General features: G+C 30.0%; 2 protein-coding genes across 6 annotated transcripts; one reads left to right on the forward strand and one right to left on the reverse strand.

Annotated features, from left to right (window-relative positions):
* On the reverse strand, window positions 914-27,374 carry LOC109347747 (factor of DNA methylation 1-like). Of its 4 annotated transcripts, none has more exons than XM_019587784.1 (8): window positions 27,360-27,374; window positions 4,904-5,796; window positions 4,531-4,712; window positions 3,872-3,961; window positions 3,465-3,752; window positions 2,955-3,170; window positions 2,331-2,568; window positions 914-1,147 (listed from the first exon to the last, which is right to left on the reverse strand). In XM_019587784.1, the coding sequence occupies exons 2-7, from the start codon at window positions 5,787-5,789 to the stop codon at window positions 2,338-2,340; spliced, it is 1,893 nt and encodes a 630-aa protein (XP_019443329.1). In that variant the 5' UTR covers window positions 5,790-5,796; window positions 27,360-27,374; the 3' UTR covers window positions 914-1,147; window positions 2,331-2,337. The 4 variants fall into 4 exon arrangements, with proteins under 4 accessions (XP_019443329.1, XP_019443328.1, XP_019443326.1 ...); XM_019587783.1 differs by lacking the exon at window positions 27,360-27,374 and adding an exon at window positions 6,524-6,564; XM_019587781.1 differs by lacking the exon at window positions 27,360-27,374 and having other exon boundaries at window positions 914-1,149; window positions 2,332-2,568; window positions 4,904-5,789.
* Window positions 19,266-23,221, forward strand: LOC109347748 (aquaporin NIP6-1-like). Of its 2 annotated transcripts, XM_019587786.1 has the most exons (6): window positions 19,266-19,587; window positions 20,098-20,322; window positions 21,113-21,307; window positions 21,498-21,559; window positions 22,773-22,984; window positions 23,111-23,221. In XM_019587786.1, the coding sequence occupies exons 1-5, from the start codon at window positions 19,354-19,356 to the stop codon at window positions 22,978-22,980; spliced, it is 924 nt and encodes a 307-aa protein (XP_019443331.1). In that variant the 5' UTR covers window positions 19,266-19,353; the 3' UTR covers window positions 22,981-22,984; window positions 23,111-23,221. The 2 variants fall into 2 exon arrangements, with proteins under 2 accessions (XP_019443331.1, XP_019443330.1); XM_019587785.1 differs by lacking the exon at window positions 23,111-23,221 and having other exon boundaries at window positions 22,773-23,104.

Below are 27,840 nucleotides of genomic sequence, written 5' to 3' on the forward strand. Positions count from 1 at the left end.
ATTTTCCTATCATAAGGAGTTATGCAATAGGGTTGATTTTAAATATTCTTATCCTAGGCTCTAATTGGTGGTTTAGAGAGTTAAAAGAGACAAGTTCATATCAAATTATTTTGCTTTTTATTAGAAGTGAATAAATGTTACACTGGTTAACAAAACCGTAGTTATGGAAACCAAGCTGATAGGAAAACCAGTAAATTGGGTCATTGACCGATCCAAGTGGCTTATCATTCGGTAATGACCCGTTTTAAACTGGCTCAGACTGGTGGGAAGTATCGGTATTCCACAAAATGGGATTCACATTTTTGTCCAACATTATTATGTTACTTCATGTGTTATGAGATATTAAGATGTAATTGGTTAAAAAAAATACTTAACATTCAATTTTAACTTATATATATTTTTCAATCAATCATAACCTAACACATGAAGTGACACAAATGGTGGGACAACAAATGTACTCCCACAATCTGGTGCGGACCCACTTGATTGCAAACTAGTTGACCTCCATAGAAAATAGTCCCCTGCTACCAAACCTACAAAGACTCACAACTAACCACTAGATCAACTAGGTTGTTGTGTTTTATAACTAATGATTATATTTATCATATGCTTATTTAGTTTTTGAAACTTCTCCTTTCTTAATGTTCATCTTATTATTGAAATATTTTATATTACCTGTTATATTCACTATGTAATAAAATATATATTATCTGATTTTCTTTTTTATATTACTAAGGATATCCTCTCACTTTTTTTGGTATAAAACTAATCTTTTTCGGGTTCGTAGTTGTCCCTCCTAAAAGTGTCACTCACAGGAATCGAACCCTTGACTTTGGGGATCCAGTGGAGCCTTACATTACTAGATCAATTCCTAGTTGATGATATGTAATTAATAACCAATAAACCAATGATCTAACTGAAAATGAGTCTCAGCAATGATATAAAGTCTGAAAAATCTGAAATTGAGTTCTTGGATAAAGAAATGCTCACATGACATAATCTCCAGAGTCTAAGCAATGAAGATATCTTAACATCATTTATTTTAGAGAGTGAAGTGTAGCACATTGCCTCATACAAGCAAATCCAGCAAGCCATACTTGTCATCTTTATTTTGAGATATCACAGTTCTTCCTTGAGAAGCCTTGCACTGAAATTACAGGATATAACATTTGTTCAAATTTCAAAAGATATGTAACTGGACTGAAACAGTTGCCGTGACTCAATGAGTATATTAGAAGAAATTTTATTTCTGAAATTAAAGAAACTGATAAAATTAATTGGATCAGTCATCATTTCATTTCCATCTTCTACTTCAGAGATTATTCATAATGAGCATATACCAAAAACCTATTTATACAGAGATTGAATAGAACATATAGCATCACAGAAAAACATACAGGTCACACCATAGGGAACAGAAATTCTCATCAATGTCAAACTATAAGCTTATTTTTGTTTTATCCTGCTACGTGAGGTTGGCTACATGGATCAGACGATACCATAATGTTCTATCCTAAATCATGTTATTAACAAATCACTGATCTCTAAGTATTTGTAATCGTTTCGCTTATGGTTTTTCTTGACAACTCAATGACCTTCCTTTGACCTACTCTCTTTACACGGGTTTCTACTGGTTTCTTTCATACATGTCCAACCCACCTAAGGCGAGACTCTACCATCTTTTCTGCAATAGGAGCTACTCCAACTTTCTCCCTATTGCATTCATTTTTAATCCTATCTGTCTAGTATGTTCACTCATCCAACACAACATTCTCATCTTTGCTACATGGTGTCTATTCTCATTTAGACATTTTTCCTCCCAACATTTAGCCCCATATAACATTGCAGGTCTTATAGTTGTTGGTAAAACTTCCCCTTAAGTTTGAGTGATACATTTTTATCACATATGACACCTGAAACATTCTGCCATTTTACCAAACCCGCTTCATTCCCCATTATCTTGTATGATTGACTCAAGATATCTAAATCTAGTGACTTGTGGTATGATATGATCCCTAATCTTTACATTTGTAGTAGGGTTTGTCCGCCTCTTGCTAAATTTACACTCAGAGTATGTAGTCTTACTTCGACTTATACGAAATCCATGTGCTTCTAAAGTCTATCTTCACATTTGTAGCTTCCTATTAAACTCTTCTCTCAAGTCTCTCACTAAGACAATATCATCCGCAAGAAATATGTATTATGGTATTGGTTATCGGATATCCGCAAGAAGCCTATCCAAGACCAATATAAACAAGAAGGGGATTACAATGCACCTAGCATGCTGCACCTTGAAAATGAAATATTATAACCACTTCCTGAATTATTACCTTTTGACTATGTTCTCCTGCGCTTAAGTGGCTTGATATGCTCCACGATATAACTGATAACCTCTTTCAATGTAGCCTTCCTTTTTTCCTTGAAGTTCCATAGCTCATTAACAGTATACCCACCACTTGCATTGTATTCCTTTAATTCTTTCAAGGCTGTAACAACAGCTGAATATATCTCATCTCCCCATTCCTGTTTGAGATCATGCAACTTCTCGTCTTCCTCATTTATAATTTCCTGTAACAATGCAACATCATTTTTAATGAAACTAGCTTGGAAGTGTACATAAATGAAATTAGCTTGATGAAACACTAAAATGAGACAGACACATAGTAGTTAAAATTGCGATCTATCGTGCAGGATCGTACACTTTTATGACTCCATCATCGATTGTGAGGCACGATCTCGCGGAAAAAACAATGTTGCCATTGCTTCTACCAACAATACAACAATAATACAGGTACTAACAAAGACACTGCTTTTTAAGGGACAAGAAGGCATATAAAGCAATGTATGAATATGAATACAACACATATAAGTAACTATGTCAAGCCAACCAATTGAAAGGCAAAACTAAGAAATAAACACAAAGCACGTTTTGATGGTACTTTCTGAGGGTATACCTTTAGTTTATCATCCACTTTGACCACTTTAAATGGATGCCAGGCTGAATTCTTTACATTCTCCTGCCACAAAGAACAAAGCACTGCACCCTTTGTCCCAGCATCTTCAAGAGGAAATTTTCTCTTGCAGGCATCTAAAAAGACCTTATTATCAAGCTCTCCCATTCTCTTGAGCCCAATATTAGTTCGAGGACCATTCAGCAATTCGTTTAACCCCTAAAACATTAGAAACAAAAAAGGATAAACTTTACTCTCCACAATCTACTCCTGACACAATAACAGAATGTTAAAATTCTGATTCACTAGAGAAACCAGAAAAGAATTGTCATACAATATGTTTACAGTTTACCATGACTAGATGCATATATGAAAGCGGTTACTTTTTAGTTGGTTATCTTCAAGAGTCCATGAAGTGTTAGATTAAAAAGAAAACCAACAAAGTTTATAATTATGTTACAGAAAAAAATGATAGTAAAAGAAATTTATATTGGAAAGGAAATAAGATTGTACCTCAATCAATTCTTTACGAGCTTTCTGTAGTTCATCATTGCTCTGGCGCTCCTTGGTAATGAGGGTATTGTTTATGTGCTCCATACTTTCTAAGTTTTCCTGTTTTTCTAGCAGCTCATCATTCATTTCTTTCATTTTGTTCTGGACCGCTGCATCATCTTCATCTCCAAGATGCTTCATAACTTGCAGTTTCCCTTTTAACTCTTCAATTTCCATTTCCAACTTCTGTTTGGCGTCTAGCTGTTTTTCCAACTGAATAATCTTCTGTAAAGCTTCCTCTTTCTCTCTCTACAAATTTTGAGAACCACGTCAGCAGAAGGCATGCACAGTGTACAACAATAAAGTGAACAACATATGCTATGATGCCTTTCCAATTTTCATAACAGAGACAATAAATAGAATCAAACCTTTTGCTCTTCAACAAGCTTTAGGACATTCTCATCAGCTATCTTTTGCTCCTTTGAAGCCAACTGGAGTGACTCATTCCTCAAATCTTTCTAGAAGGACAAAGAGATTATATCAGAATCCTTACGGTATAAATGCTAATAATTTCAGAGTCTATGGCACCTCAAGTATGAAAAGGACAGAAAGTTAGATATTTGGTAATGCATCTTCTGGGGGTTACTAAGGAATGAAACAACACTTTTTTCAAAATTTAATATAGGCAACACAGAGTTCAATGTTTTATAAAACTTGTATGGATATATCAGTCCTTTTTACTAATTATCAACCTAACTGAATGATGTAATTAAAACTGAAACCACTTCTATAAATTGATATCTTCAGTGAATGAAAGTTATAAATTTGGCAATGTTGACTTTAGGTACAATAATACAATTCACATATGGAGAAAGGCGAATAGAACGGGGATTTTTTAAAAGGGGGTGAATAGGGTCAAATTAAAAACTAAGCTGAAATAAATGGCAACCAATAATGCAAATAATCGACCAAGGTTGGAAATGGGTATAAAAATTTGCAAGGACTAGATGAGCAAGTAAAATTAAGGTTAGAAAATCATTTAAAATATGAGAAATAGAAATAGCCAAAAATGTGTAGTATGCAATACCTTCTTCCTGTCCTCTTCAAGTTTCTGCCTCTCTTGATCAGTTATCACCTCCCGTTTGTTCAGATCTCGACTCCAGGAGTCAAGCTTCCGCTTTTTTTCCTCCAATTCACTGCTCAAATTTTCTTGTTCTTCCAAGATCCTCCGCACCTCATCACGAGCTCTGCGCTGCATGTTCCTTGATTCTGAAATGGAAATAAAACAATTTTGTAGTATTACCTTCCATGCAGATTCTTTTGTTGTTACTATTCTTCTGTGTTCATTAGCGTACAAGAACATATTTCAGAATAGTAACGCATATATAGTTCATTACAAACACAGGATTAATTCATTAAAGCATCCAAGGTAAGATGCTACAATCAGAAAGTAGACAAACCTTCAACAAAAGCACTGTGAAGTCTGTCTTTGTCTTCAAGCATCCTACTCAATGACATATTCTTTTCATTGTACTTGTACTGCATTTTATTGAGGTTTTCATTTGTTTCATCAATTTGAATAGCAAGGTTTGCCACAACACTGTTTCTGCTTTCAGACGCTTCTTGAACAATAGCAGTAACTGTCCTCAATTTTCCTTTCTCACGGAGGTATTCCCCCATTGGTCCTTCGCATTCATAATCCTCTTTACGTGCAACCCATCCATAAATGTTTGAGTCTGCCTGCAACTTTCTTGAATTCCAATCTTTTTTACCATGGTGTGAAGTTTCAAATAATTTCTCAAATTCACTGGCATTCATGAAACCATTCCAGTCGTTATGAAAGTGCATTACAGATTGAGAAACCGGATCTCCCTCGTTCAATAAGATATGAGCATCTATCGGTTTGAATTTAGCAAATTCATTCAACCAATAGCTAGAATGATCTGATTTAATCTGTACATTAACAATTATGCCCATCCAGGGCCAGACATAAAGTTCATCTTGCGGTAGAGGCTGATTGATAGCTTGGGGCAAATGATCTGGGACTTGGGTTTCCTCTGCTTCACTGGCTAGGTCAATCTCCATATACTTTGCTAGGGCAAGGTGATTTGCCTTTTGTTTGGCACTTCTGTTTGCAGAACCCTTACCCACTCCTGATGCATGTTGATATAAATCTTTAAATTTGTAATCTTGTTTCTTCTTTCCAGCACAGAAAGGACATCTAAGAGAGCCATTTAGACTTTTGACCTTGTACTTCCCAGCCTTTATCTGTTCGTATGGTTTCTGTGCATAGTCTTCAATCTCAGATTCGCTGATATCTGAGTCCTCTTCAGAGCTGTAGTCCATTGAAGTTCTGTATACAAACACAACATCAGTTCAGGAAGAAGGGTTGTGTATAATTTGACAGGTAAACAATCCCAGAAATAATGAAAACAAAAACTTGCATATAATAAATTAGGAAATGCTCGTTCATCGTGTTGTGCCTAAATGAATCCAGAAAACAGTGAAAAATTAATACTATTGAGTGCAAAGCAAACAACAGTTTGCATTGGCACATGCTGTCAACCACAACTTCATGCAATAAGTGTAGAAGCAGAAAGAAACAGCAAGAGTTTGCAGCTTCTGATTTTTTATAAAAGTGATTCTACAAAAAAAACAGATATTTCAGAAGCTGAAAATTACAACTTGGAAGCTAAAATTCAGCTAATTTCTTAGCTTATGCTATTTTGTGAAAGCTGAATCAAACATATATGTAAGTGAAAGTTATTTTTTTGTTTTACCAAAATAATCACTTTTTTGCGTGTGAAAGCAAAGCTTATACAAACAAGCCCTGTATTAACCAAAACCCTGAATCAAACACAAGAATTATCTCATTCTCTCTACAACCAAGTAAGATTTAGAATAATGCAGCTCCTACGTCGAATTACAAACACGAAAAACGAAAACAATCACGATATTGAACAAATCGAACATCAAATTACATCAATTTGAACGCAGAATAATCACAATATCGTTGTAAGGTTCAGAAATAAAGCTTTCAAAATAAAAAAAATCAAAATAGAGAAAGAACGTGAACTTACAGTGATGAGAGAGAGAGAGAGAGAGAGAGAGAGAGAGAGAGAGAGAAAGTGATAGAGATTTTCAGTGCTTTCTCACTCACTCTGAAAAATGAGAAATGAATTTTGAAATATCCCCTGTGGTGGCGCACCACGGGTTTTACGTGAACCTCTCTGTTTTAATTGGTTGAGTGAAACAGAGTTTAAGTAGGGGTATTTTAGGTAGTATAATTTTGTAGGGTAATGATTGGTTGATAATGAGTTACGGAGGGAGTGAAATTGTGTAGGGTGATGCATGTGATTATTATGATTTGTGGGTTCTAAATAAGTGAATGTGTTGGAATTAGGAATCATGAAAGTACATTGAAAATTGGGAAAAGTCATTGACTTTTGACTAATATTGCATGCAATGTGATTCACACTCCTTCAACATAGAATTGTATGGGCTTCGGCCCTAGCGGAAAGAAGCCCAAAATGGTCAAGTAATATAAGATCTTATTGAATGTTCAGATAAACCAAAAGATTAAATGTTTAATTTTATTAACAAAATTTGTTAAAATGAGTAGTCACATACTCCAATAAGATTTAAGAAACTATGGAGTGACTAAGATATCTTAAAGTTTACACTAGAGTTGAAAAAATGGATGGGTCAACAAGGTCGGTTTGAGCCCGCCCGATAAATGAATAAACTAAGAATTATAAAAACTTACTTGATTTAATTATAAATTTAGTGTCTCATTGTTAGGGGTGTTCGTGGTCCATTTGGATCGGTTTTTAAACAAAAAATCATCCGATCCAAACGCGTAATTAGTATGCGGTCCGGACCATTTATATTAAGATGTCCGATCCAATCCGGTCCAAATATTATATGCGATTTCGGTCTGGTTTGAATCGGTCTATTTTTTAGATATAAACATATAAATTCCTTCAATTTTAGCCTACAACACCAACAAGGTAGTAACCAGAACAATGAAGAAAAGTTTGATTCTTTTAATAGCAAGATTAGAAACATCAATATTCATACTGTTATGATAGTTTATATGCGTTTTTGATGTGCTTAGCTTACTGCTTAATGTTTATGTGATATATTTTAGTTAACTTAATAATATCGGTCCGGTCTGGATCTGTCTGGATCCCAGACGTGAAACTGAAGACCGGACCGGACAGATCGGTCCTTAAAAACTAAATCCAATACGATCCAAATACATTCGGTTTTTGCGGTTTCGGTCTACTTTGGATCGGTCTGCGGTTTTTGTTTTGAACCGGTCTGGATTTGAACACCCCTACTCATCGTACTTAAGTATGGTTTTGGCTAGAATAATATGCATGTTTTTTATGGCAAGACTATGTCAATTTTATTAAAACTCAATTTAATGACCAAAAAGAAGTATGATTCATGATGGCTTCAACCAAGGAATTGAATCCAATTTTAACTACATTAAAATATGTTAAATTAGACCAAAATCAATTGACCGTTTTAAATCGGTTTTAATTAAGGATTGATTATTTTTTAAGAAAAAATATTGGTCAAAAGATGCAACAATTGGAATCAAACTAAGGTACTTGTCATGATTGTAAGTTGTAACCTTATGTTCCACACTTGTTAGTTGATTTTTAACTATATACTTTGAAACTTAATTATTAGCATGTTGATATACGATTTAAATTAAAATGATAACATTTTAATTTTGTATTAAAAGTTTTTCTCACCATGCATTAGTTGTACAGGATAAACAAGGATAAAGGATAAGTTTTTTATGGCAATATCATATTGAATTGGTATATTTAATGAATTACTAATGATATATTTAGTTATTATATACAATTCATATGATGTATATAATGTTGTTAAAATTGGATTTTAGTATATACTGTTGTTAAATTTGGGCTTAACAATCCTATTTAGATTGCTTATGACAACGGCAAAAAATTTAGTTATATTTAAAAAAAATATAAATCCAAACCAAACAAAAAAGTTGGTTTAGTTTAGTTCCATTTGTGTTTGTCAATGATACTAACAATCCAATCCTTTGTTATATTCTTTTAGTATTATCAAGGGTATGCATTACATTTTGGGTAAAGAATTAATCATTGTCGAATATGTGATTGTCCCTCCTAATAAGTGTTGCTCCCAAAAATCTAGTTTTTCACATTTTAGTCATCCTGAAAATCTAGTGAAGTTTTACACGACTAAACCATCATTTTTTTTTGTAATCATTTGTTATATGAGTAACAATAGTCTTTAATAATTATGGTTAATCATGGCATAAGAACACCACATTTACTTAAAATCAAAACTTATTTTTAAAATTAATAACAGAATATCATACCTAATATTGAAAGTCGCATATTTTAAACATGAGATTTACTTCAACAACACTTTAATATTGGATTACATCATCTTGAACCCTTAATAGAGAGTTGATGGAAAATGTATAACATAAAGAAGAAACTATAGCATTAGAGCAAACACTGAAATGAGGCTCTTCACTTCTCATTGTTTTAAAGAGTTGTCATCATCTCCAATATTAAATAGTTCAATACTGAAATATGATGTAAATATTGGTTTAATGATTTAAAAAAACTTTAATTAAAATATGTATTGTTAAATTCTTTTTTAGAGTAATTTACATTGACATCCCCTAAGTTTTAGTGGAGTTACATAAATCACCCTTTCATTTTTTACACATACAAAAACCTCTAATTTATATAGGTACATTATACTCATTATCTATATATGAGAAATAAGTGTGATCTTTTAAACAAAAAATGTGATAAATGTAATTAAGTTAAACAAAATATGGTATATTGTCGAAATAAGTCCAAATAATATATGAGTCAATACATTTTCATTGTTTTTTGTTCATTATAATATAAGAGTGTTTTAAACAATATCTCCTTAGAATTATTGACGCATTTTAATGAACAAAAAATAATGAAAACGTACTAAATCGTATACTATTTGGACTTATCTCTATAATATATCATATTTTGTTCAACTTAATTAATTTATCATCATTTTTTATTTAAAATATCACACTTATTTCTCATACAAAACTATTCAAAGTAATGTATATATAAATTAGAGGAGTTTTTATAGGTGTAAAAAATAAAGGAGTAATTATATTTTTCACTAAAGCTCAGAAGTATCAATTTAATTTACTCTTATTTTTAATATCACATGTCACAATCTCTTTCAATATTGCCTTCAATATTGAAGAGGACCTAGTTTCATGTTAGAAATAGTGATGGTTGAAGCATTGAGCTCATTAGTGGGATTAGGGTGAATCTCAACTCGATAAAACTAAACCAAACTATTTTTTTAATTTGGTTTGATTTTATTGGTTCCACTGTTTAATTTAGAATCACTAGCAACTCTACTTATAGAGTTGAAGTTAGTTTGATTTGGGTTTTACATCCAAAAAATGTAGAAAGTTATTGAAGAGTCACAAGTGAGACACCACGTCTTGAACCAAAACCTTAATGCATTAGTTTTATGGGCATTTCCTTTTTATAAACTCTTTCACTTCTCCTCGCATATCCAATGTGGGACTTCACACTTGAATAAACCCAACAAAAATAAATCATTTCAATTTAGATCTATAATAAGTGCAAGCCAGTTTTTCTAACTTTAGAAAAAATATTTACATTATTAGCATTTAGCAATGATTAATTGATTATAGTTTGAACTTTGAAGCAAGGTACTAGTTAAAGGGTTTTTCTAATTCCTTTCATTAGGATAGTGATTATTCACGAGAAAAATATATCACATCCCAAAATAAAAAATAAATCATTTTTATATAAATTTACCTTCTTAAATATTTTTAACATGTGCTCTACAACATATATTAGAAATGTTCCACTCAATTTTTTAATGATAATTTTCTTTTTTTGTATTCCCTAAACAATCTTCTAAGACATTTCTTAAGATAACCCCGTTACTTGAAACAAGTGTAAATAATATTTATACTATTATATAAATGTAAAATATGATTTAGGTGATTGAATATTCTTAATTTTTGTATTCTAACTTTGTCATTACTATTATATAAATATAAAATATGTCTAAAGGACATTAAGGTAATTGAACCTATATATTTCATTCAATTCTATTTAGTAACCATTATGACATAATTTTCATATTCCAAATTTATCATTTTGTAACATCCCAATAATAACTACAAGAAATTTTCACATGTTCTTTTATTATTTTTTGTCAATGTATCACTATTATTCCACACATTCTCCTACTTTTATTTTCTATCTTCATCATTCTAAAAAGAACAACTTTGACCGACATAAATAAATATTCACTGACACACTAATCATTATTAGATGCACAAATTTAAAAATTTATAAAAACTTTATATATATATTTAATATAAGAAAAATAAAAATGTGAGTCTACCATAAGAGATGCACATGAGTAAATATTTTTTTGGGTTTCCCAGAGTATCTTCGCACTAGAGGTAACCATGTTCGAACCGGGAATATCCACGTGGGGCTAACTCTCCCAGCGGATATTTTTCCTTCCGCAAAACTCAAACCCGATACCTTACTTAAAGGGAATCAAACATCTACCATTTGAACCAACGCCGGTTAGAATATGCCATATTTTAATAACCAACAATATTAGTAAGACGACCAAAAAGCTAGCCAATAGGTTTCTTTTTTTTCTTCTGTGTGATAATTCACCTATTTTCTTTTCGGTGATAACTGATAAAAGTGCGAACCAAAATACAACTAAATAATTTTTTTCTGTCTTAACCCAAGCTTTGTTTAATTAAATGCCTACCAACAAAACCACTATGAACGCACTTGGCTTAATCATTCTCTCCATTTAAAAAAAATATTGTTGTTGTAATAATCATTGACACCATTTCTATAAGTTCTATATCAACATTATCCCCCTTCCATTGTGATTGTTTTTCTTATTTAATTTATTTTTCCAATACATGTTACCTTTCACTTTATCTGGAATCTTCCAATTTTCTAACATAAAGGAAACAAAAACAAAGAAAAAGGTTCAAATTTTTTAAATTGGAGTGACAATAACTAATTATTGCAAAATTAGTGACTTAACCATTGATGACTTCATAATATGCACAAAGATGCAATATAAAGTTAGGAATGACTTTGTCAAATAATTCACTCTATCTTATGATGTTTCATTGCAAAATATTGAGCAAGCAAAAATAATCTATTTTCTATCCTTTTTTTTCCATTCTAATCCTAGGGTTAGGACTCATATTATGGTTCCACCACTTAGAATCACACCCATTAGCGGGTAAATAACATTTAGCTGACATGATGTTGATGATGCTCGAATGACCGATCTAGTTGTAGAAAAAATCAACATTAATAATCCGAGCAAAGATAAAGTATGATAGTTCGTCATGATTAATACATTTATTGTTAGTGTAGACAAAAGTAAAACAAAGTAACTCATCATGATTAAAACACATATATTGGAGTATACCAAACTCTACCTATCTATAAATAGAGAGAACCACATATAAGGGAGACTTACTTACATTTATACACTCTCACTTTATTTTCTCTCTCTACACTATACACTTATACTAACTTAGTGTGAGAGTTCATTTTCAGGTACCTAATAATGATGATTAAAGACTGGTCACTCTTGCCCAAATACAAGAGAAAAATTCAGATTTCAACCAATCACTTCCATACTAAAGAACAATTTCTCTTGTGAAGAATAATAAAATATAGTTTAGATCCTAAAAAATTATATTGTAGTTTTGTTATATAGATCATTGTATGTTTTTAATAAGTCTTTATAAGATTTAAAATACATCTCCATATTAATTTTTTTGAAGGATTTCAAGTATTAATAATTGAGCATTTTATACTTTAATACTGTTTTTAATCTTCTAAGAATTTAATCAGTGCCAAAAAAAATTTGTTAAGGGCTTATTTGGCAAACCCTATAATATTTCCAAAACTAAATTGAGGTTCTAAAATGAAAATACCTCATCACCTTTAAACATTGAAACTTCAATAACCTTCGCGTATTATGATACGTATCCAACACTGATACTTTATTGATATGTACTCATAGTGTGTCGAAATTATTTTAAAAAAATAAATAATTTATAAATTTGATACTTCCAGATGCTCGAATGTTCTTAAAATATTTTTCCGATATTTCATACTCAAACTACCATGCCATAGCATTTTAAGAGAGAGAAACATAACACAATCAATTAAATACAAGAGACAAACACAATATTCAAGCTACCAAGTGGACTTATAGCGATAGAAAAAAGACAAAATATATGTATTGCATAGAGAATGAATAGTAAATGCATGTGCATAATGTTGATTATCGATTAAACGGATCGATAATGTTCCTATTTTTCGGTATTAAGTAAACATTTCTTATGAAAATATGAATTTAATTTTAAATTTAATGATGTCTAAGAAATGTGTTCTTTATTTAAAAATTTATAATTATTATTATATATTTATTATGTTATATGAATTTTATATGCATATTTTATATGCACATCCCAAACATATCATATCATGCATTTCCAAGAATATATATATCTACGTATTATATATATGTATCGCATCCAATACACGTATTAATATATTAATATATGTGCTTCATTGTGCATCAATATTTTAGAAAAAAGTTGATACCAGAAGTGCAACTTTTGAGGGAGAAAAATGATGGAATTAGAATTGAGTATTCAGAACCAATCCTTTTTCCTTTATGTTTATGCATCTCATGTGCAAATGTGTAAAAAGTAGTATTGTAACCTATGCTATAAAACTCATTTATATATTGGTAGGGAATGGTTCTGAATGTAAGTGATAAAATAAAATTTGTGCTCTATATGGGCCATATTAACATATATGATGAAATGTGAATGGTTTTTCTTCCTGGTTTAGCTTTATTAGGAGCACAAAGATGTAGAATGGAATCACATTTAAGTACTTTTGGGTTATAATAATGTACTTGTTACATCATCAAATTCTCTCTCTTTTCATAAGGTATTGCAATACTAGGTAGCATGTAGAATATTTTTTATGATTGATGATTTTTCCAACTTATGCATGCCATTTTGTTTCAACTTAGTTGTGATATTTTTTTTGAAGGAAGACCTTCCAATTTCTTTGTTTAATTAAATATTTGTATGATGATGATAATAATTTTTTAATTAATAATATAAAGTTATTAAATAATATTATTTGATATTATGAATTTTTAATGTAAATCAAGATAAATGATTCAATCAGTGAACTGTTAACATGAGACAAAGATCATCTATCTGGACATTGTCTCATTCCCTATCACAAGCTAATCAGAAAGGTACTTTTTATTATTTTTTGTTTTTAAATTTTTTCTTTTATTCACATATCAATATATAATTTGTTTGAGACAAAAAATGATACACCGTTGGAGACAAGTGATTTACACCCTAATCTAATACTCTAATCCACTGAATAGTCTGAGTTTTAACATTATTTTTGTTGAGGTCAAAAAGTGTATGATAATCATAAAATGTTAACATAAGTTTTGCTTCACATAAAATATAATTCAGGTAAAGTAAAGTGAGTACATGATTGAAGCCTTGAAAAAAGAAAAATAAGATCAGAAAAGGAACGGCACAAATTAAAACAACCTATGATATGTGACTTGAGGAAGAAGAATTCTATATATGAAGTAAGTTGACTAAATGATGTGGAGTGTACTAAGTGGAAGACAAAATGATACAAAATGCCATCTTATTTTGACCCTTTTAATTAATTTCATTATTTCTATTACCACCTTTCAACTTTGAAGTGACTTTGCCTACTTTTGTTGTGCCTTTGCAATAGTGTTGCACAATGAAATAGTAATCATTTTCCCTTATTTTTCAAGATTTCCATCACATTTTCCTTTGTGCTATGTTCATCCAAAACTAGCTCTTGTGGAAGCCTCTCAACCATTAATGTGCTATTTAAATCCAAAAGGTTGGTTTTATTTGTCAACTTTTGAGATGAAGACAATTCTTATGATAATTACATCCGAGAATTTTGTGTGGTTGAAAATCAATAGTTCCAAACACATCTATATCATTGATTTTATAAATATACATATAAATTTAATCGAATAAAATTTAATCAATAATATAAATGTGTCTAAGACTATTGATTCCGGATCGCAAAATAATTTCAATTCAAAAGTAGTTAGCTAAGGGAGGAAAACTAATCACATGTTCAATCATAGAATATGTGCCACTTACTTATTGTCATAGCTTCCTTGAAGACACTTTTAGGGTCTTCTCCTCCACCCCCCTATATGATTTCATGTTTCACATAGAACATTTTATGGTAATCTTAATTTAGTACCTAGTAGCTATACATGTTATAATTACTATATGAAATACAACATTAGCTTTATACATGTTTGATGCATCTTATTTGGTGCAATATAATAATCCAATGTATATTTAGGCTTAGATAAACTTTAAAATGAAATCTTTTAATATAATTAAATAAACAATATTAACAAATTCTGTAATAAATTTAAGAAACCGAGAATAATAAGATATGACCTTTTGGAAGGACTCAAAGTATATATGGATTTAAAATCTAGATATTCATAGCTTTAAATTTTAGGTACGGGGGAACATGTGTCACATTAGGTTTAGTAAGACTTACTCTTACAATTTTAAATATTAGTTAGGTCATTTTTTGAACTACAACCTTATCTTAAATTTGAAGTTAACCCAACTCTAAATATTGATCGGTCAATCTTTGAATTCGAACCCAACTCTAGATTTAATTAAATATAATAATTATCTCTTTTAAATAAAGTATTCTCAATATTATTTATCATTATGAACATGTAATTTGATATATGTATATATAATATAAAATTGGAAAATCAATGATATTTTCTACCAAATAGATGACATTATTCTTTACAAATTGAATAGACATATAAAAAATGATGAGTGAATGACCATGAGACAGATTGGGTCGAGCTGGACTGAGTTATTTGTCTCTTATCCAACCCTAAATATTTAATAAGTCTAATTTTTGAACTCTAACTTAGAAACTTGACCATGTTCGAACCTGATCATAATATGATCAAATTGAGTGAGTGAGTGGACCTGATCAAGGTTAGTCTTACTTATCCTATATTTTATAAAATTGGGTCACCTATCTTATAATAAAGTAATATATTTTGATTTCATTAAATAAGTGAACCTAAGGAGAATAATTATTTTATTCAAAGGTGGATGATAATCAATGGCGTGAATTTTATGTTCATTGAGCAGATTTTTAAGCATCAATGATCATCACTCATTAAATTTAAGATAACATCCCATTCACACAACCTAGACAAATATTCCAAGTTGCATTTTGCAATCAGAATTCCTTTTTTTGTCCACCTTTAAAATGATACGAGTTAGTTTTTCCAAAAGAAGATTTTTTTTGTATAAATAGATAAATTTTACTTGTACCCTTTAAAGAAAATAAAGTTATATTGCACAAGTCATTCATGGACACATTCTCAAAAGTAATTGATCACGATGAAAATAAACTACACCATAAATAAACCTTACCCATGATCTCAAAGGTTCAAGTCTTACAAGTATTATATAAATTTAGATAAGGATTTACTTAATTATCATTCCTCACCTAAGAGTTAATCTCATAGTAATATTTATAAGATGTGGGGCAACTCATTACAAATATGTTTAATGGGCCAAACAGTTAAGCATACAAAATTCTAGTTTATGTGGCAAATAATATTAATTACTTCTGAGTTAAGTTTTGAATAAGAATGAAGGGAAATGAAAGACTTTAAAATCATTTCATAAATATATTTCATACATCTTAAGCCTCCTTTTTCATTTTCTTTCCATCTAAAACTCAAATAAACAAATTAAAGCTCTCCTTCATTGACAAGCAATTATATTTGTTGGCACCTTCCTCCTTTTGATGCGTAATTTATTCCATAGCGAGAATAGCCATTGGATTATGTGGATTGGGTTTACATAGGGAAGTGTTCCACTTTTGAAAGGTTTAAAATAGCTATCATTTCATTTATAAAAGTCCACTTTTTAGGCCAACAGTAAATCAAACTATTTAAAATTAGTTTTAAGGGTAAAAATTTATATATAATCAGTACACCATTTACCATTTTTTATTACATTTTTTAAAGAATCAAGGATAATAAAAATAAATAATAAATGATGGTCTAATAATATATAAAACTTTTACATTATGAATATATATATATAGATATCAAATTTGAGCTTAAATTTGATCTCATTTATTCATTGAATGAGCATAACATTATAGTTTAATTTGTTTGATTAGACTATTTTTAAGCAAAAAAAAAACAAATTTATTTATGTTTGATTCTTTAATATATAATATGCTTTAGAAATATTATAAATATAATGTTTATAATTATATATATACATGTGGTAGAATACTAGAATTTGTAATATATTTTAAGTGGTTTATTTAGGATACGATTAACTTATTTTGATATATTTATTTGTAATTGCATTGAATGAAGGGGTTAATTCACTTTGGAATCTTTGGGAATTCTGGACCAAAGAACAAAAAGGATTGGGGATTTAAAGCACAATCTTATATGGAGAAATAAATATTTCCTTTTCAAGTATTAACTTATGTCCTTATTATATACCCCACCTCACTAAATTTTGATACACCAAGATTTGAAAATATTCAATAATAAATGGATTTTGAACATCCAAGAATAAACATCAATTATTGGACCATCTCAGAGATAATTCCCCAGCAAAATTATCTCTTAAAATGGGGGTGATAGTAAAACTATGTTTATGAATTTTTTCTTGCAGTTAACTTAATTAATATCCCATTTAGTTTATCACAAAAAATGAAGTCAGCACTGAACAAACTTGGCATATAATATTAAATACGTCTATCAAATATTTAAATCCTAAAACCAATTTTTTTTAACATAACATACTTAACCATAATACTCTTACTTAAAACTACAGCACTTTTCGAACAACTTAGTTCAAACCTAGTTATGGGGCTTTGATTTCATTATCAACAACAAATAAGTCTTAATTTCATTAGATGATAGAGCTTTCATTTGATTGTGCTTAGTAAGTTAGCCTTTACCTAGAACAATAATCATTTTCATTAATAAAGAGACAAATATTTGATTTTATATAAGTTTTCTTCGACAAAAGTGTTATTCCATTAAATATAAAAGGATAAAAATGTCTTATCATATTATTATTTTCTTTATTTTTGTATTACTATGGAGAGGATCTTTACTCGTTTACCGATAGCCTTTCTAATATGATGTTCATCGAAAATATTGGCAACCTCTACAATTTTCATTGATTTGGCCATAAGTGATTCATCCATAAATTGTTAAGTGGATGGTAATAGTCACTTATGAATGACTTTTGATCATATAATAATGAACAATATTTTTTGTAGATTTACAAAGATTGATGTTTCTTTCCGGATATGGATCCAAGAATGTTTTGCTAGAGAAGACTTGAATTCTTTGATGAAAGTGATAAAGATTTATCTTCCAAAGATACATTCTTAATGATATTCATGAAATAGCCTTATGATTTGTCTTCCAAAGGCTTTAAATCTAGTTTTAATTTGTGTTCATGTAATATAGTGACAAGTTAATTGCCTAACTTATAATGGCTTAGGTTTAAATACTTAAGACATATTTCTTAGGAATTCATAATTTCTAATTAAGGTGAACATCATATATTTAATACAATTATATCAATTATTTATTTTAGGTTACAAAATAAATGATCTAATTAATGACAACCTAAAAAACTTCTAAAACTTATAACGGATATGGGCTTAATGAGTGGATACTCAGACGGTTGCCTATAGGGGATAATGAGAATCCTATAAGTTAATACATAAGGAACGGTTATGGTCCTCAATACACCAAATCACAAATCGTTTTTACTTATCCCTATCATAGAGAAAACGAAGGTCCCAAAAGGAATTCAAGATTTAGTTAAAGAATGTCATCATACCAAAATTCTCTCAAAATGTATATCAAATAAATATATCAGAGAACATAAATTCAATGATTCAGGTATGACCCTCTTACCCAAGCCAAGGAAGGCTCAAAGAAAAAGGATGGTCAAGAAGAAAAGGAAAGAGAATAAAAAAGTAATAATATTCTTATATCACTTTCTTTCCACGTATAATTTATAAACATTCATCATCTATTATTTCTACTTTCTAACTAAGAGTTTTTCAATCAATAATTATAAAATAGATGTCTGAAAACCATGGCTAATTTTTATATAATAAAAATGAAGGGTACAACATTAATGGTAGATGTGGAAAAGGCATAATGAATAAAAATTTGATATCCTAAATCATATCTTAAATTTTGTCTCACACTAATAAAACTATGTCATATTAATTAAAAAAAATTAAATATTTCTTATTTTTATTTCATTATAATTGATATAAGACATGATTTGAGATTTGTTCTATATGTAAAGTCTAAAACCTCTTTCCATGGGAAAGTTCCATATCCAAGGCTCCCTATAGGGTCCCACTATCCACTTCCAAAGACACGACAACCTCTCATATTTTCTTTTCTTTTTCAATATTGCAATGAAATTTCATTTCAACCACTAATTTCATTTTCTCTCCCTTCCATTGGGATTCTCTAAGTCAACTACACACACTCCTTTAGTCCTATATATACCTCATAGTTTAACCACTCTTACAAACCACTAACAAAGTCACAAACAATAATTCTAATATCAATCTCAATACCCTTTTTTTCTTCATTCTTCACTATTTTTTCTTTGATTTTGAAGGAGATGCAAGACAATGAGGAAATCCCTTCAACACCTGCCACACCAGGTACTCCTGGTGCTCCTCTTTTTGGTGGGTTCAAGTCTGAAAGAAATAATAATAATAATACAAAAATTGTTAAGAAATCCCTACTCAAAAGTTGCAAATGTTTTAGTGTTGAAGACTTGGACTTAGAAGATGGTGCTTTACCTAAAGTCTCTTGCTCTTTGCCTCCCCCTCCTGTCCCTCTTGCAAGAAAGGTATTGTAATACAAAATCGACCATATTCCGAATCAGACGACATCATAATATTTTCGACTTATTATTAAATGATATCATAATATTTCTAACATAGAATACTAACATTATAAGAGTTCACTTATCTATAGAACTGATTTTAACATCTACATCGTACTCTTATACTTTAACACATTTATTTATGTGTTTCTCTCTCTCCACCTATTACCACCAAAGATAAAAAAAAGAGTAGAGACACCTGCATGTTCTACTCTAGTTATGAAAATATTCTTTATTATAAGTATACCATTATTCCATTGTAATTAAGCTAAGCTTATTTTTCTAGCAAATGAAGAATCAAAGCACTATTTTGTATAACAATAATATACACATTACTAACCTAACCTTGTTATTTTCCTACCAAAATGAAGAATCAAAAGACAAGTTTTTGTAAGATGAAAATGAAAAACAAAGAAAACCCATTTTTGGTTAACATGTAAATGTTATTGGGTTGATGCAAAAAATACAATGCAGGTAGGAGCTGAGTTTATAGGAACATTCATTCTGATGTTTGTTGGAACAGCAGCAGCTATAGTGAATCAAAAGACAAATGGGTCAGAGACACTGATTGGTTGTGCTGCAACAACAGGTCTTGGTGTTATGGTCATAATCCTCTCCACTGGTCACATATCTGGTGCTCATCTTAACCCTGCTGTCACCATTTCCTTTGCTGCATTGAAGCACTTTCCTTGGAAGAATGTAACACTTTAACCTTTTACCTTCATTTTAATTTACATACCTCTCTCTCTCTCTCTATATATATATATATATGTGGTTGTTTACTACTCAAAACAATAATAATATTTGCATCAAATCTTAATAACTTTATGTCACAATAAGAAAGATAAATTATGTGTTGGATCACACCACTTTCACATAGCTCCAAGGGTTTTATTGTTATCAGAATATAAGAAAAGTGGAGAATGATAAATAATATAGCATGTCTTGAACTAAAAAAGAAAGTTGACGTAGGAAGTTGATACTTGAATAAACTTAATAACTGTCTTTCTTTCTCTAAAAAAGAAAGTTGTCAAAATTTGGTTTTCATAAAAAAAATTGCTACATCGAAGTTGATTAATAATATTTCCATGTTACCTTTTCATGACACCCCTTTTTACACATGCTCAATAATTATTGTTTTCTAACATTGTTGTTTCAAAAGGAAAATTTTTATTATAAAAAAAAACAATTCATATGATCAACAATTATAAGATAACCATGTGTGATAAAAAGAGTGAAAATATTACATGGTGGAAGATTATTAATTTCAAATCAATAACATGATATTTCACTTGATATGCATTAAAATATATATTATTGCTAACTGTCTTATACCATTGATTATTGTCCTATACCATTTATCCCATAATTTGTTGTAAAAGGGTGTGATAAAAAGCAACAAAGATGATAATTTTCCTAATAATTACTGTTTTGCTTAATAAAGTAAGGTAGATTTGAAATAATATTTATTTATGGATTAATATTGTAGGTACCTACATATATTGGTGCACAAGTATTGGCATCTATATGTGCAGCATTTGCATTGAAAGGGATATATCATCCCTTCATGAATGGTGGAGTCACTGTTCCTATAGTAGGATATGGTCAAGCTTTTGCCTTAGAATTCATCATCACTTTCAATCTCATGTTTGTTGTCACTGCAGTTGCTACCGACACTAGAGCTGTGAGTATCTTATCCGATAATTAATATTTTAAATTATACTCCACAACCATATATTGAGACATTTCGTCATTTCGAGAGTTTCTATAATGATATTGTCGTAAATGTAATATGAATGTAACCGCAATTTAAAATATTAATGATTTTTGTATAAATTTGTGAAGAAGATATTGAATGATTTATTGGAGTGCAGGTTGGAGAACTTGCTGGAATAGCGGTGGGGGCCACTGTAATGCTGAATATACTCATAGCTGGGTATGTCACTATTCACATTAATCAAATAATCTACAACTATTATTATACTATAAACAATTATTGCTTTGGGGTTTTTCCAAAAAAAGGAAATGAAAAGAAAAAAAAACATTCCTTATGCTTATTTATAGGTTGGTGAAAAATATATTTTTCGTTATATGTTCATAAATTTAGAAAGTACAGATTTTATATAATTTAAATGACAATAACTAATTTTATGTATGTAATTTAATCTTGTGGGGGACTATTTTAATCACATGTTTAAACTAAAAATGGACTAATAATTTTTTATTTAAATTTATGATTATAATAATACATAATTTTACCGTGTGAAAATTAAGTAATGTTGTTAAATCATTCTCTTCGTTGGAGTAACATAATTAGTTTTAGTATATGAGAATCAATTACCAAGAAGAAGAGAGGAAGGTCATTATTGTATGGTTAATTTTTAATTCGTTTAAATAAGTTTTTGGTCATGTAAATATTTTTAATTTGGTGATTAGTTTTTGTAAGTTGTTTTATTGATATATTTTGATCCTTGTAAATTTTAAGATTTTGGCATTCATATCTCCATTAAAAGTTAGTGGTTAAGTGATCATGTCGTTACGTGGCAACCAACCACACCAATCAACAACACTTGTCATTCACATGGAATTTTTAAAATAAAAATATGAACAAAAAAAGATATAAAGTAACTATAACAATATTTTCTATTATAAGAATTAGTAGGTTTTAATATTATTAATTTCATTTAAACTTGTAAAAAAAATGTTTTAACTTTTTCCATATTATATATATATATATATATATATATATATTACGTAAATTTTCTATGTATTTTTGTCCAAAAAATTCATGTGAAGGATATATGTGTTTTCCACATCATCACTTAACCATATATTTTGGAGGTATAGACCTTTGTTAAAATCTTAAACTTCACATAAATCAAAAGAGCCCAGGAAAACTTATAGATACTAATCACATATTTGTATGCATTACTATAACAAAAAAAATATTTAACCTTATTTAATATATAGAACCCACTCAACTAATTAAGATTGGAAAAAAAACTACTTGTTTAAGGAAGAAAAAAAAAATGCCATGACAAGGAGTGAAAAAGAAAGAAGAGTTGACTCCAATCTCTTATGAATCCTCCCAATAAAGTAGATATAATGTGAAAAGTACCTAAACATTTGATTTCATATAATAATAACAGGCCATCAACAGGAGGGTCAATGAACCCAGTAAGGACACTTGGCCCAGCAATTGCCACAAACAACTACAAAGCCATTTGGATTTATCTCATTGCTCCTATTCTTGGTGCTCTTTGTGGGGCAGGTTCCTACACTGTTGTTAAGCTTCCTGATGAAGATTTAAATCATCAATCTAAGGTTCCTTCAAATCCTGGCAGCTTTAGAAGGTGACAACATTATCATAATCATCATCCTATGTGAATAGGAAATCGAGATCATCTGTCTCTAAATATGATTAGTCTGAGTCAGACAGTAAATGGGAACAACCTTGGAAAAATGTCATATCTTTTCCTATGAGGAGAACTTAGAATATCAACTACCAAGGATATGATATATATTTGTGTATGCTATAATATAGATGTTGTGGAAAGCAAGCAAAAAAAAATGAGGGGCGTTTGGTAGATGTACATATTAGACATTTGTGTTAAAAAAATGTATTAGTTTCTTAATAAAATTTAGTTTTTTTTTGTAATATTGAGTTGGGCATTCAATATAAAATATAAGATTATATATTGATGTGAGGGGTATTGAGGGATCTCTTATTTTAAGGTGAAGTAAATGTATTATAGTAAATATGAGAGAAGTAAATGTATTATTGTATGAAATGCTGAAATAAATGAGTGGTGATTGTTATATTAGACATATATGTTAAGATGTATCAATTGCTTAAAAGGAAGTGGTTTTTGATAGATGGGTTGAAAATCTCATAAATAATATATATAGATAAGAGAGAGTATTGAAGGATCTCATATTTCTTTTAAAAGAGAGTGAAAACTATGAATTTAATGTTTATGCATAATAAATGTATAGTTTTTATATGGTCAATATATCATTATTTTTTCAGAAAATAAAAGATGTTTATATGACAATGTCCTCCTAAGAGGACCTTAAATAGATCATTCAAGAGAAGATAACACCCATAATAATGGAAAATAAACATACAAATCCAACATAAAAAGAATAACATAATAAACTCATAAAATATAAGTAGAAAAAAGGAAAGGAATGAAGAGAAAGAAGGTAATGATTAATTAAAAGTGAATGATGACACACCCAAAGAAAATGATAAGTTGAGTTAGAAGCCATAATATGCATTAAACATTAATAAACTCTTAGTTGATTCACTTAAAACATAAGTGAGTAGCCTCACAAACTCGAAATATTCTAAAGTTTAGTTTGAAGATGAATTCTTAGTTGTCTTTTAAGAATCATAAGATTACATTATAAAGGTTGCTACAATTATGTGAAAAGGCATCCTCATAACTTATCTAATGAGGTTGAAGTGAAACTTATAACTTATTATACCAACTTAATACATGGTTTTAATATTATAACTCCTAAAACTGAAAAGTCAAAAGTCAAGTCAAGTGATTAATTCATAACTTCCAAACTCCCATACAAACTAGGAGAAACATAACCATGTCATGCCTTAGTTCATGGTTGTGTTTCATGGTCTAGATTCACAACATGGTCGTTGCGTGGTCCACGATCATGGTTCGTGGTAGTAACTACTCTTCCTTTGAGTTGATTTTCATTAGGGTCGTAATGACTTGTCGAATGACTTTTTTTGCCTTCTTGTTCCTTGTTCTAGTCAATGGTTTTTCAAGGTGTTGGAGTTTTTGTTACGACTTGTCCATACACACATTATTATATGTGTGTGTAATATAGAACTATAATAAAAAGAATAATATGATAATTATAATATTGATAATGAAATATAATGATTATAAATGTGTGTAAAGAGTAATGGTGTTGTGGGAATGATATATTTTATATAGTTAGAAATAAAATAATAAAAAATTCCAACAGCAAAAGTTAGTGTGATATTATTAACAATATAATTTATTATAAACATTATAATTGATATAATTATTCAAATTAAAAAGGAATATTTTATCTAAGAAATTAATAAGGATTAATATTAATTGATAAATTGTTTGTCAAAAGATAAAATACCCATAAAACATGTTATTTTAATCTTACTTATAGGTATTTCAAAATTTATGAATAATTTAATAACAATTAATATTTAAATATTTTTGAATAACATTTTAATCTCATTTTAAACATAACTTGTTTCTAAGATAAAATAAACATTCATAAACTTAATAGATTGATGAAGGAAGAAGGAAAAGAAACATCATATTTATTTTTAGATAAATTTACAAAAATAAATCAAGTTTTTTTCTGCGCATTAAAAAATGAAAATTGCATTTGTTATATATGGACATTTGGTTAGGATTGTTTTTTTGTGTGCTTATTCTTTATTTATAAACATGTTTTCTTTACAAACTAAGTTTGTTTGAATAAAACGCTTAATTTATGAAGAAAAATCTTATAAATAAATAGATAACATCTTAATATTTTATGAATTAGATTTTTTTTTTTAATTTAGTATTATAATCTCACAATTTATCTATATTGCTATAGAAATCCAAATTATTATAAATGTACACATAATTTTATAGACATAATTTAAGTATGTCAATTTTAGCCTTGACAATTTTGTTTAAATTATAGTTCATTACCATTTTATGATTTTATCTTCGCAAATTACTTTCTCCATTTTATGGTAATAACTCATTTACTCTGCATTTATGGCATAATATAAATATGTTGGTTTTGGTTTTTATTATGGATTTAATATGTATACACTGACAATGTAAGTGTTTTTTACACTGTCAATAAATCGTCGTCATTCATATATTAATTATCATTGACTTTCAAACAAAAATATTACAAATCAATGGTGGATGATGAAATGATAATGTAAAAAACTCTACACTGTCAGTGCACATATATTAAACTCTTTTATTATTAACTAGAACAATATAATGGTTAAAAATAGGTTGAGATAGGTTACTCAAAAATATAATGATACAAAAACAATAAAAGTGATGATATGCAATTTTTAAGTGCCATCTGAATAATAGAATTTAGAATTTTATTAGTAATAGTATGTAATGGCTTCCTTCCACATTTTCTACCTTCTTTATTTTATGCACAACAATTCATGTCTTGGGTTAATTTTATCTTCTTCTCTTTTTAGTTGACTCTTGATTATTTAATACATCTCTTTTCCATATCAAATAACATAAAATTACAACTTTTGGTGAGTAGTACTTCATTCTTTTGTGACTTGCTTTTGTTTTTTTCATTTTGCACCAAACAAAAATGGATTTAAATTAGAATATCTAACATGTAAAAATTATATAATCAATTCCAAATAATAGGAATGAGAATGCAATAAACAGTCTCTTGCCCATCAAGACTAGGAATAATAATTATATTGTTGGATTAAGAAGAAGAAGGAATGAAATGGAATAAAGAGAGTGCAGTGAATACTTGTGTATTACTATTATCAATGGAAGAGAAGGATGATTCAGTTTTTACAATGCATAGGCTCTACTGGTCACCAATCTGAATTTGAACCTTGAATGTTCTGTTAGAAGATAGATGGGCTTTCAAGACTTTCTGAGCCTTCTTATCAAAGACAGTTAGTAGGCCATCCTTCATCACCATCTCATACCCTTTCTCCAACAATTGACCAAGACAAAGCAAATTATGCTTTATCTTTGATACATAAAGTACATTGGAAATGTACGATAGTTTGCCATCTTGTCTCTGAATCACAACTTGCCCAACACCTTCTGCAGTTACTGAGCTTTGGTCTGCAAAATTGACTCTACTTTTGGTAGATTCATCCAGAGTTGCAAACCAATCTCTTCTTCCTGACATATGGTTGAAACACCCTATGTCAAGATACCAAAACTCAGCTTTATCCTCACTTACTTGATCCTTTCTTGTAGTGGCCATCAACAGACAATACTCTTCATCTGATTCTTGGTTGTTATGAGCCAAACCAGCTTCCTCTTCTCTATTGCTTGTCCATCTATTCATTTTGCATTCAGAAGCAAAATGACCATAATTCCTGCACTTGTAGCACTGAAGTTTCTTTCTATCAAATTTCCTTCTACCATCTGCATTTTTGGTAGACCCCTTTGAGTCACCTTCCTTTCCTGATTTCCACTGGAGTTCAGTTTTTCTCCCAGAGAGTCCTTGCTCACTTGACCTCCACTTGTTATTGTCTTTCTTGCTCCACTAGCTATGAGGCTTCTTGGTGAATCTGGCTTGCAATGCTTGATCACCAATTCTCTCTAGATTTCTTTCCTTCAATCTCAACTCATGAGATTCCAAGGATGCTTGTAGCTCTTCAATCTTAAGTTCTTCAAGATTTTTAGACTCCTCAATTGCAACTACAATATGATCATATTTGCAAGTGAGAGTCCTCAACACTTTCTCCACTATACTCTTTTCTTTCAACATCTTGCCACATGACCTCATTTGATTCGAAAGAGTCAGGATCTTGGTCATGTACTCTGCCACAGAATCACTCTCCTCCATCTGCAGAAGCTCATATTGCCTTCTGAGCTATTGCAACTTTACCTTCTTGATCTTGGCCATTCCTTCATAGCTTTTTTCTAAGCTATCCCAGGCCTGCTTGGCAGTTTCAGCACCATTTATCTTCTCATAGTTGGCCCCATCAACACATTGATGTAAAAGAAAGAGAGCCTTGCAATCTTTCTTCTTGGCTTCCTTGTAGATTGCTCTTTGAGCTTCAGTAGCTCCTTCCTCAATCTCCTGATATCCATGTTGAACTACCTCAAACACTTCTTGAAAGCCAAAGATAGCTTTCATCTGATTCCTCCAACGATCATAGTTCTTGCCATCCAAGACAGGAAGTGTCAACGAGAAACCACCATTGTTTGTCATCTCTGTGTTGCCTCTGCTGTGCATGATAACACCTACCCAGGTTCTCTTGGAAGATTCACACAGAATCCACTCCTACAAAGCTGTTGATACCACTGTTGGATTAAGAAGAAGAAGAAGAACAGAACAGAGAAGGAAGAAGAAGGAATGAAATGGAATAAAGAGAGTACACTGAATACTTGTGTATTACTATTATCAATGGAAGAGAAGGATGATTCAATTTTTACAATGCGTAGGCTCTACTATTTATAGTAAGGATTA

This window comes from Lupinus angustifolius, chromosome LG05, assembly GCF_001865875.1.
Source record: "Lupinus angustifolius cultivar Tanjil chromosome LG05, LupAngTanjil_v1.0, whole genome shotgun sequence".
NCBI classification, from domain to species: Eukaryota; Viridiplantae; Streptophyta; class Magnoliopsida; order Fabales; family Fabaceae; genus Lupinus; species Lupinus angustifolius.

What these genes read in the sequence shown, in the direction of transcription:
- LOC109347747 (XM_019587784.1), bottom strand. Translation starts at nt 5,789, where the DNA reads ATGGACTACAGCTCTGAAGAGGACTCAGATATCAGCGAATCTGAGATT. An exon ending in TCACAGTGCTTTTGTTGAAG is followed by an intron (nt 4,713 to 4,903) that starts GTTTGTCTACTT and finishes TTTCCATTTCAG; the next exon opens with AATCAAGGAACATGCAGCGC. An exon ending in AGCTTGTTGAAGAGCAAAAG is followed by an intron (nt 3,753 to 3,871) that starts GTTTGATTCTAT and finishes CAAAATTTGTAG; the next exon opens with AGAGAGAAAGAGGAAGCTTT.
- LOC109347748 (XM_019587786.1), top strand. Translation starts at nt 19,354, where the DNA reads ATGCAAGACAATGAGGAAATCCCTTCAACACCTGCCACACCAGGTACT. An exon ending in CTGTCCCTCTTGCAAGAAAG is followed by an intron (nt 19,588 to 20,097) that starts GTATTGTAATAC and finishes AATACAATGCAG; the next exon opens with GTAGGAGCTGAGTTTATAGG. An exon ending in TTGCTACCGACACTAGAGCT is followed by an intron (nt 21,308 to 21,497) that starts GTGAGTATCTTA and finishes ATTGGAGTGCAG; the next exon opens with GTTGGAGAACTTGCTGGAAT.